Source organism: Leishmania major, chromosome 30 (genome assembly GCF_000002725.2).
Source record: "Leishmania major strain Friedlin complete genome, chromosome 30".
Lineage (NCBI taxonomy): Eukaryota > Euglenozoa > Kinetoplastea > Trypanosomatida > Trypanosomatidae > Leishmania > Leishmania major.
In genome coordinates this window covers 352,561-363,816 of record NC_007271.2, presented here as the reverse complement: position 1 = coordinate 363,816, position 11,256 = coordinate 352,561, and the positions used below count along the sequence as shown (strand labels likewise).

The window sequence follows — 11,256 nt, the reverse complement described above, 5'->3', positions numbered from 1 at the left end:
GTACGCGAGCGGTTGTTTCTCTATGTGGGTGTCGGTGCACGTACGTGTAGGGAATGAATGAGAGTGTGTATAGGTCGGCGGGAAAGCGAAGAGTAGATGTCCGTGTTGCGCGTGTACGGGGGTCTGCGCCGTATAGTGCCGCCAAGTTGGACCACTCTCGCTCTCTCGCGCGCGCGCGTCAATCTGATTCGTTATCGTTTTGGTCCCGCTTTGCCGACGCAGTGGCGGAGCGGAAGCGGGTGTGGGGGAGCAACACTTGAAAAGCAACGCAGCGAAAAGGGTGGCGACACATGCACGGAAACGTGCGAGTGGCGACAGTGGCTAGAGCAGCAGTAGCAGCAGCAGCAGGAGTGGGAAAACTGAGGGAGAAGGTAGATGGGTACGGGGGAAGTTGCCACGAAAAGGTTGTGAGGCGTGGGGAGGCGGAAGATGAGGAGAAGGTAGCCGAGAGTGGATAGCAGCGTGCGCTGCGCGTATGAGCATCACATACCGAGAGATGAACGGTGGAATGTGTCGCCAGGGAAGGAGAACTGGTGCAAGCCACTCTCTCCTCCACTTGTGCATCTTCCCCACCCCCCTCGCTCGCGTCACGCCGCGTGGTAAGTAACACAAGTATGAATGAATGGCAAGATAAGCGATGAGGTATCGGTGTGGAGATAGCTGCTGTCGCCTGCACCGCTGTCGGAATGAGCCCTTTCGCACCGCCTCTAAACTTTTTTTTGGTTTTCCGATCCCCGAACTTTGAGTTTTCTGCAGTCGGCCTTGTTGCTTTAAAAATGAAAAGCAGCAGCAGCGCACCGCGAGGCATCTACAAGAGGCACACGCATGTGTGCACACGTGTGCGTTGATGTCCGTGTGCCATCCCGCTGACTCCGCCACGTTTTGATGGTGTGCATCTCATCCAGCACGCTCATACAAACGCCCTGGTGACTGCGCGCGCACTACGCAATGACCACAGAGCCGGTAGATCACAGGCGGACCACGTTAGCGTGCACATTCACTACATGCAGCACACGAGGGGGACCGCTTATGAGCTTCGTCGCTCGAAAGTCTGACGGCAAATTCGTTTTGGGGGAAGGGGGAATGAGGCATTGCTGTTAACGTGTCATTCTACTACAAACAAGTCAACAAGTGTGCGCGCATACACAGTGACAGCTCGCCTGCCTCTGGTGCATCACGGTCACATTCAGGAACCAGACCAACCAACACCGTTTGGCGTCGCTCAGCCCACTGCAACGCCACTGCATACAGCGCAGCCCAGGACCAGGATGACGCTCGACATCACCGCAACGAAGCCAACGCAGAGAGGCGGTAGGCGGACGCACATGTTTGCTGAATCACCGACGCGATTCGCAGCGATGCCGGACAAACATCGTCGCGACCGCAAGTCTCTCCGGCACACCGCCAGCGCACGCCTGCCCGCCGACACCAAGAGTCCGCCGCCGTACCCGAGGTACAGGCTGCGGGCTTTCGGCTTCCCCGCAAAGAGTGTGGGGGCACGGACCCCTGATGCCACGCACTGAGGTGGCCGGCATCGATACGGGCATCCGATGGCACAGGCACACACATAACAAAAAAAAGGGCTAGCGCAGCGCACAAAGTCTACCGGCATTCTTGCGCGTTCCATCAGCGCCTCCCCCTTGGGGGAAGGGGGGGGGGGGACCGAGGCACCCCTTGGCCATGGAGGTTGAGATGCCACTCGTCGTGGTGTTCGCTCGCGCCCTCCTCGATACGGAGCATGGGGTTCTCCGGAACGCGCGCTCTTTCGCCTTTTGCCGTCATTTCATTTGAAGGCACTCACTCGTCTGTGTTTTGCTGCTCGAGGGCGATGCGTAGCTCCATGCGCGTGAACACCCGCCTCTGCAGCCTCCTCACCCGCTGGCGCGCATTGAAACCGCGCACGACGCTCTGCACCAGCACGGCAGATCGATGGCGCAGCGCCCAGTACGCCATTTGGCGCTTTGCCTCACGGTGCACGAAGTAGTCTAAACCCGTGCGCCGTCGCGTCAGAGAGCCGAGCGCCACCCGCCGGATCAGCGCAACCTCCGCCCACGAGATAGACACCATGAACAGGAAGTGTTGGTGCCGGCGGCATAGGTAGCCACGTCCAACCCGCTGAAGTAGCCGCAGCGCTTTCGACATTAACGGTGGAGCCGCCTCGCGCCCTAGAACCTGTGCCGCCGCCACGAAGCACGCCGGCTCAGCGCCGCCCTCGACAAGGATGGGATCTGCCTTGAAAGCATCGCCCTCGTTGTCACCTTCGGCGTCGTCGTCATCGCTGCCGTCCAAGAGTGAAGAGGACATGGCCGCCTCCTCGACACCGCCCAGCACCCACAGCTCTGGGGCCATGCCCTCCGGCAGAGACGTGCTGAAGATCTGTGCGGTGAAGCTCGTGGTGTTCGCAGTGGTGCTGCAATTGAAAGGGAGGGAGTTGATGCTGTTGAGGGAGCGAGCGCTGCGGCCGCTTGTGGCGACGATGGAGCCCTCCATCGGAGAGAGCTCCGCCCTAGGCACAGCGATGGGAAAGCGTCGTCGTGGAAGAGGGCAGCAGCTGGCATCGCTGCTGTCCACCGCAGCACCGACCATGTCGGCATGCGGTGAGCCCTGCACAATGAACGGTGACGGTGGACTGCGATATGGCGACCGCATCGAGTAGGCCCCCTCACTGCGTGATGCTTGCCTGGAGCTGCTGGCGCTCATGGTAGCAGAGATCGACGTACCGACCGCGCTGGTCACTGGAACAACAGCCGCAGCAGCAGAAACGGACGTCTTCATTGTAGCAGAATTCACTGAGGGCAAGTAGGAATCTCGTGAGAAGGACACGCGCAGCGACGGTGGCGACAGCAACGACGGGCGTGGCGGCGAAGGTGCTCTGCCGGTGGGAGGCTGTGCTTTCCTCGTAGAGTTGTTGGTGTCCACGGACACGGCTGCGGAAGAGCTGGGAAGCACAACCGTCAGTGTCGGTACAAGAGGAGACGCCACAGCAGCATCGCCATCGCCGCTGTCAGTGTCAGCCACCGTGACGGCGGCAGGAAGGGGAGCAGATGAGGGAAGGCTTCCACGATGCGCCCGGGTCGCTCCCGCTTCCTGGGCACCCTCGCCTGCTGCCACAGTCCCGTCTTCAGCGCCACCAGCAGCTGCCCCTCTTGGCTCACTCGGTGACCCTGAGCTGAGCATGTGCGACGGCGGATCGGTGAACAACACGCTGGACCTCCGCTTGGGCGACACAAAGGCTGGCGAAGCAATGTACCTTGCGCTGTCAGGGGACACAGCCATCGTGTTCGTCTTGCCGCGCAACGTGGCAGCGGTGCTGCGATCGTCTGCCAGCTGGACGCTGTCGCCAACGATGCACACCACGCCCTCAGACTCAGAGAGGTTTGGTTCTACCTGCGAAAGCAGGGAGGCGGGGTGCGCAAGGTCTGTGAAATGTCGGCCGTTGACCGGCCTCAGGCACCGTTGCCCTGCCATCAGCGTCACGAGCGGCCGACTGGCCTCGGGCAGTGACGGCGTGCTCTGCGGCAACGAAGCCGTCAAACGTGTCGGATCGCTCGGCTGGTACGAGGAGGAGGCCGAGCGCAGACCCGTGATTCCGCTCAGTACAGCCGCAGCTCCTCCAGCAGTGCTGCCGCTTCCAAACCCGTCGGCTACGCCATTCTCGTCCATCGACGTCGCACTTGGCGACAGCACCCGCATGTGCTGACACACCCGCTTGTGAAGAAGGCCAAGAGGCCTTTCTTGTCGCTCCCGGTAACTCAGTTTGCACTGCCGCCTGATGAGACACCCGCGACCAATGCGCTGCAGCTGCAACAGAGACTCCGCGATCATGGGGGTAGCGTACTCATCGGCCGACGAGGACAACCGACACGACGAGCTCCGCGCCCCATCAAGCGACATGGGCCCCTGCGAGGTACTACTCCCTATGGTGCTCGCCGACGGCCCTTTCGCAACAGCCTGATCGAGGAAAGGAACTGTGCAGCTGTGAGTGACGGCAAGTTGCTCCTGCACCATGCCCATCCGCTCCGCCGTGGATTCGCGGAAGGCGGTGGAGGCAGCGTCCTCGGTGCTGCTTTGCACCTTCAGCGACGGCGGGGCAAAAAAGTCCAGGGGCTCACCGGCAACGGGACGCGCCGGAGCAACCGCACCGGCGCTCGGTTCGCCACCTGCGTTGTTGTCGCCATGAGTGCTCGGACTCGACAGCTCGTGGCCGCGGCTCGCGGCGCTACTCTGCCTCTGTGGCACAACCTCAGGCGTAGTAGAGACAGTGTACATGGATATGGCCAGCAAGAGTGTCGCTGCATCAACGGACGTACATGCGCCCGCGTTCGCCGCAGCAGCAGCGTCGTCTCCATCAGACGAGGCGGCCGTGTCACCGGCCGTCTCGACGTTTGGCGCAGGTGCCCAGGTGCCGGAGTCCTCGCTGGTGGAACTGCTCTGTAGGCCGCGCATGGCAAACAGGTGCCGCAGAGACGACGCCGGCACTTTGTTTGGTGAGGCCTCGTCAGAGGAGCAGGTGGGCCGCTTCAGTCTCAGTCCAGAGAAGCTGGAGAGGTTGTTGGGAGAGGAGTGGGTGGCAGCAGCGGCGAGAGACGAGAAAGTAGGGATCTTCTTGGACTTTGACGACGTCTGCGAAGCGGCGTTGTGCCGTTGCAATGACGACTTGGACGTCGCCGTCGCCACCAGCGAGACATCGCGTGCCGACACGTGGACATCGCTGGGAGTCGTCGACGCCTTCGCTACGGTGGCGTTGATCGGGAACGTCGGTGAAGCCGAGAACGCCGTCAGCGGCGGCGGTGGGAAGCCCTGCAACGGCTGCGTCGCCAAAACCCGGCTCGACGACGTCAGCGTCGACGCGCTGGGCCTATGTGGCCCCGGAAAATGGTCGATGCTGAAGGCTGCGGTGGTCGTCTGCGTGGCCACCCCGTGATGGTGAAGGCTGGGAGGGGCAGGCGACGCGCTCGTCGAAGCAGTGGGAGACGAGGGCATCGATGGGTCGGGTGTGACTAACGTGTGGTGAGGCGAGCGCGTCACGGCCGGCGCTGCGGCGGCCATCGCCATTGATACGGCAGCGCGCTCGGTGGAGCTACTTGACGGCCGCCGAAAAGGCCTCCGAAGGTCACGGCGGGCTATGTAGCCGCGCCCAACCGCCTGCATCACGCACGCCACCAGGTTCATCAACAGCGCGGCGGTGTCAATCCACCCCGAGAGGAGCCCAGACTCGGAGTTGGAGGGTGGTGGAACGGCCACCCTGACGCCACCTGCGTCACCCGGAAACTGCGTCGCGACGGCCAGAGTGGTCCTAAAGAGGGACAGTGGCAGAAAAGACGGCCACCCGCCGCCCTCGTGCAAGTTGGAGTCAACAAGAGCATCAGCCGAGCGACGACTCAAGCGTGAAGCCGCGCTGGGCCGGCAGCCCGGAGACACCGGTGGAGCAGCAGTGGATGCGGTCATTGCAGCGGCGCCATCATGCCTGACAGTCCCCGATGCGGTCACAGCCTCTGCGTCAGCTGCGTGTTCACGGGCCGCCGCGTGAAGCTGCAGATCGACCGAGATCGCGGGCTCGGCCACGAGTCGAGACTCCGCACCGTGGTCGCTCTCGTTCGCGCTGAGGGGCGGCGCGTTGGCGGTGAAACCCTTAACAGCAGAGAAGCCGCTCATCGTCAGCGCCGATGGTCTCGCAGACGCGCCTGCGACGGCGAGATGGCTAACGACGCTGCCGCGGTCGCGCCTCAGCGGCGGCGACAGGTGCTCTTCCGATAAAGCGGCGACCAAACATGACGCAGACCGCTCACATGACGCGCGTAGTGTGGGTGACTGCTGCCCCGGCGGCGAAAGAGCATCGGACGGGGGTGGAGACGCGGTGGCGCCAAGGTTGTCATAGTCGCCGCTACGGCGGCTGTCTGCCGCGGCATACAGTGTGGGGTGAGAAGAATAGGTCAGCAAGGGGCTACTCAGCTCTGGCGGCGCGTAGGCACTCGGCCGGACAGCCCTGTCCTCTGGCGAACAAGCCGACAGCAGCGGCCCCGCAGGCTTCGAGTCGCGATGAGGAAAGCGGCACGCCTGCATCGGCGACGGCGGAGTGGCCAACTGCAGCAGCGCCCGCAGCCCAGTGAAGATGCTTCGTAGCGGGGAGGACGTGAGACGCGTCGACAGCGAGTCCCCTATGCCGTTTCGGGTGGCATTGTGCGTCCTTGCATTCTTTACGCTCAGCAACGACGCTGTTTCCGGGTGATGCAAAACTTGCTCGGTGGGTAGCGCGCCAGCGGCGTCCGTCAAAGAAGCCAGCGAGCCGTCGGACGAGGCCGTCATAGAGGGAGTCTTAGAATCCCTGGCGAAGGTCGGCGGCGCCGCGACAGCCCCGGCCCTTCTATCGGTATTGCTGTCGTCGCAGAGTTGCTTGTTTTCGTGCTCTGCGGAGACACTCGCCGCGTGGTCGCTGAGTGCAACGGAGACAGCGCCACCAGTCAAGGAGCTTGGGGTGAAGCTCAACGGGGTGCTGATGCTGCTCTGATGGCAGAGCAGGATGTTCGCGTGAGGGGATGGGCGGAGGTGCAGCTGATGCTGCTGGAGCGGCGGTGGCGGCACTGGCGCACGCCGCGGCATGGCCTCGCCGCTGTCCCCGCTCTCGCGACTACGATTCAGGCTGCTCTTTGCGTTGCTGCCAGTACCGCTACTGCTGCTGGCGACGCACAACGGAGTCGCTCCTGCTGCCGTGGCGAGATGGTCGCCGGTGCCGTATCGATGAGCTGTGTTCTGCTGTTGCTGTTGCGGGAAATCATCGGCCGCTGTCGGCGACGGGCCCGCGCACCGGAGCGCCGCAGCGCTCATGAGGACCTGCATGTACCTGTTCACATGCTTCGTGCGCGGCCGGGCACCGAGGCAGCAACCACTCCCACTGCGAGTGGGTGGCGTGGGAGTCAGCGCTGGCGCAGCTGCGTGGCTTAAAACTCCGCCGCGATCGGTCAAGCCATCCGCTGCGCTTTGACTGGAAGAGATCAGCCGCGCGTCTCCCATCTGCTCGACATCACCGGAGGCATGAGCAAGCTCCGCTGGCGCATCGCGCACATTCGTGCCTCGACGATGATCTCCTTCATGGATGAGGCGGCGACCTCTGCCACTGTGCCTTCGCCGATGCCGGCTCCCCGACTGCCGCGTTCCATCTGACGCCGACATCTCGTAGGGATGCGCTAACGCGCCGCTGTGGCTGTAGCGCACGTCAGTCGATACGGCGGTCACGCGCTTCGGTGCACCTGGGCAGCGATGCGAGGACAGCATCGCCGCACCCTTCGTCGCGCCGACGGGGCGGTTGGCGCGCTGCAGGAAGGAAGAAGTGTGCAGGCGCAACCGCAACGGTGGCCGCAGCACATCCGGATATCGGAAGCGCCTGGTGTTGAAGAGGGGAGTGCTGCTCTCCGTCAGCGGCGTCCCCGGCACGGCACCCCGCACAAAGACGACGCTACCAGCAGTCGCCGTGACTGACGAGGCAGCTGGCGGTGGCGGCGGCGAAGGAGTGTCATACAGGTGCGCCTGACCGTAAAGGCCGCGGGTGTCTTCTGATGCTGCGTTGACGGAGCCTGGCGCGCCTACAGCGTTGTACGGGTGCACAGGGTCACTTGCGTCGCCTTTTTCACCGCTGCTGAGCGGCCCATCGTGCGAACGAAGTGTGGTAATGCCACACTCGCCAGCTGTCACACGCCCTCTGCGCTTCAGCGGCGTCGCCGGCGCCCGCACAGCTGCTTCGGCCCCTCGCATGGCAGGCGTACTCATGCCTCTGTGCGGCACAACGCCGGCGTCCGACGGCAAGGAATCCCACGCAGCACCGTCACTACTACTGCTGCCCACGATGTGCTGTGGCGGCCTCACGACGCTCGCCCTCGCCAGCTGCGCGGACGCGGCCGTCGGCAGGGGAGGCGGACTCTCTACGAGGCAAGAGTTGGGCTCTCCCAAAGGAAACTGGAGTTGACGCAAAGCACCCGCGGTATCCAGCACTGCCGTCGCCGCCTCCTCCTCCCCTTGCTCATGCGCAAGATCCATCGCGGTGTGGTACGGGTGAGGCATTCCTGGCGGCTCTAGCGGCGAGGTAGAAGAGCAGAGCAGCCCTGCGCAGAGCCGACGCATCGCCACCGCCGGGGCCACGCCCCAACGCTGCAGCATTGCCACCAGCCTCGGCAGTGTCACGACACTCCACATATGCTCATACGAAACGCTTCGGCGCACAGCACGCGGGGTCTTGTGCCAGCTGTCCCAGAAGGCTGAAGTCTCCGCTGGGGGCGCCGAGACGACAGCACCGGTCGGGCTTGTCGTGTACAGAAGCGCGACAGGAAAGCCGGGAAGGGCGCTGATCAGCTGCTCGGCGAAGAGGAGAAGCACATGATCTTTGCCGCCGTCGCATCGAGGTAGCGCCGCCTCGGCACCGCTGCCGGGCTTGGCCGCGAGATCTTGCTGGGCAGTACGGTACGTCGAGTCAGTTCTGTTACTACCGTGGCGGCTGTGGCTGCCACAGCCACCGCGCTGATCCGGGTGCATGGCAAGCCGTGCTGCAATGGGAGCCGCCGGAGTGTGGATGGAGCAGATGGATCGTGTGCGTCGCGACACGGTGCACAGCTTCGCGCCGAGGACGCAGAAGAGAGGGAAGGCGATGAGTTCGGCTTTGTCGTTGCGGGAGCCGCGCTCGCTCCAATGAAGCAACGACGAAGATTGCATGGGCGACTGGGACATCGAAACCGGCGCCACCACTGCGGCATCAGAGGCGATCGGCGGCGCCACTGCGTTGCCATGAAGAAGAAAAGAGACGACACTGTCAATCTTGATTAGTTGCGACTGGCCCTCCGCCGACGGTGTCATTGGACAACACAGCGTCGCAACGCAGTCTTGCAAGGCGCGCTCTCGCAGCAGCGGGGCTGAGAGAGCGAGATAGACGTCGTAGGGAACCCAGTATGCTTCTGCCGCTGACGCACGCCTGGCGTCGGTGTGAAGCGTCATCGACCACGATGCGGCATCGTCGCTGCTGGCCACTGGAGGTGAAGAGGGTGAAGTGCGAGGGACACGCGAGGCGGCGGTGTCGGCGCCCACGCTGGCGCACGCTGCAGAGGTGACAGGAGTAGACGAAGATACGCAAGCGATCGCAGAGGGTACGCTAGTCCACGCGTGCGTCAGCAACGGCGGCGGCGAAGATACTATGGCCGCCGTTATGGCCCTCATGCGTGCCTCCACATCAGCCGACTCTCTCTGTGCAGCGCTGCGAGCCGTCCACGATACTGTCCTAGCGTTAGACAACGGCTTTGCCGTGGTATTGTGTGCTAGAGCCCTCTTGATTGCAGTGCCGTTGTCGCTGCTGCAGGTCATGGCAGAGATCGTCAACGCCGCCTGCCACTCGCCGCGAGCGCCAATGTGAGTATGCCCTCGTGGGGCGGCCTGATCACCGCGTGCGCGCTCCGATACAGCAGCATCTCGACGACAACAATCACCCGTGGCGCGTATGTCAGCAAGTTGTTGCACGCTGGCGGTGCCGGCAGACGGTCCTACCAATGGCGCCACGCCGAGCATCTGAATTGTTGAATGCGTACACACACACACACACACACACACACACACAAAGAACGAACAAACTAATAAGAATACTCTTGTCAATAATAATACTGAAAAATGCATAACCTCACTCTTGGCAGAGACACGACAGCACAAAAGGAGGGGAGAGAGAGAGAGAGAAAGAAGTGGGGGGAAGTAACGAAAACGTGCGAGCGGCTAAAGGTGATATCTATATATAGATATAGATATATAGATATATAGCCTGCGTCCCCACCCACCCACCCACCCCAAAAACACGTAGAGGCGAAAAAAGAGAGAGGGACCCGCGTGAGCGTGTCTGTGTCTGCCCGTCTGTCTGTCCCTCTGGTCTGTCTGCGTCCGTGTGTGTGGAGCTCACAAGGCAGCAGAGGCAACACAACTTGGCCCGCACGCAAGAGTCAGCTCAATTCTTGAAACAGGAGAGAGGACGAGAAGAGTCGATCAGCCGGAAGAAGAACCGAACACCACAAAAAAAAGTGGGAAAATGTTTAGAAGGGCAAAAAGTAAAATGAGAAAAATGGGGCCTTCGGCGGGAGGAGTGAGAGAGTGGAGGAGAGAGAACAGCGGAGGGTGAGCCAATAATCATCTCCAAAGGAAATGCACACGGAATCTACACCAGCGGTGCAAGTGAGCAGAAAGGGGCGAAGACGTCCGTCAGGTGAACGCAAGGACGATCAGCGAGAGAACCAGGGAGGAGCGGCAGAAAAGAAAAAGATCGAGAGTCGCTGTGTGCGGTGAAGGAAGAGAACACACGCACAGCACGCGGAAACACAAGTGCGCACAAAATACACGACTGTGATACCAAACAAAATGAGGAGCAAGCAAAAATAAACGTTACGCCACGCACACGCATGTATATGTCCATAAATCCATATATAAATATGGATAGATACATACGCACATATATATATATAGATGGATATCAAACTAACGTTGCAAAAAGTGTTCCAGAAAGGAGAAACAGTGAAGCTGATGGGGGGGAGGCGGCGGCCACAAAATGCACAAGGCAATAATGTGGTATCGTCTGCAGAAGAGAGGGAGGGAGGGAGGGAAGAGATGGGCGGCAGAAATGGCTTTCGTTTGCGTGTGTGCGTGTTGGCTTGTGTATAAATGGGCGGCACCAAATGCCTTGTAGAACGAAGCGTGAAGAACCACACGAAAAGAGAAAACGCATTTCACATGCACGCAGACGCTGAGCCGGGGTGTACAATGCAAGCCCAGCGAGAGGATCACCGCATCGAGCAGTAACCCGATGAGAAGTAGGACGCCACAAAGCGGGCGAAACCGAGGTGCATATATATATATATAATGTATGGATGCGTGGATGGATGGGCAGAAGGACAGAGAAGGGGGAGGAGGCGCGACGGCGACGAGCCTGGTGAAGAGTTGAAGACACAAAAAAGAACAGAAGAACGAGAAGCTGGAAACAGAGAAGAGGGACCGAGAGAAAGGGAGAGAGAGCAGAAGCGAAGCAAGTAGGGCACAGACAGACGCGCAAAGAGAGGGGGAGAAAAAGGACTGCACAGATCAGTACTGCATGGGAAGACGAAAGAAGATGCGTTCTCGGTGGCCTCCGTTTTCGTTTCCTTTCGTTTTTTGTTTTTCGCCCCCTTCTCTCTCTCTCTGTCACTTCTCTTGCTGCTTTCACCACGTCAAACAGCTGTTCGCTATAAATATATATGTAGATAGGTA

The 11,256-nt window shown here is 61.3% G+C and overlaps 1 protein-coding gene across 1 annotated transcript; it reads right to left on the bottom strand.

Moving 5' to 3' along the window:
• Positions 1–1,797: 1,797 nt before the first annotated feature.
• LMJF_30_1080 (hypothetical protein) lies at positions 1,798–9,342 on the bottom strand (the record flags this gene model as incomplete). The annotated part of the gene is made up of 1 exon (XM_001684651.2): positions 1,798–9,342. One exon carries the CDS (start codon positions 9,340–9,342, stop codon positions 1,798–1,800), a length of 7,545 nt encoding a protein of 2,514 aa, XP_001684703.2.
• Positions 9,343–11,256: the final 1,914 nt, after the last annotated feature.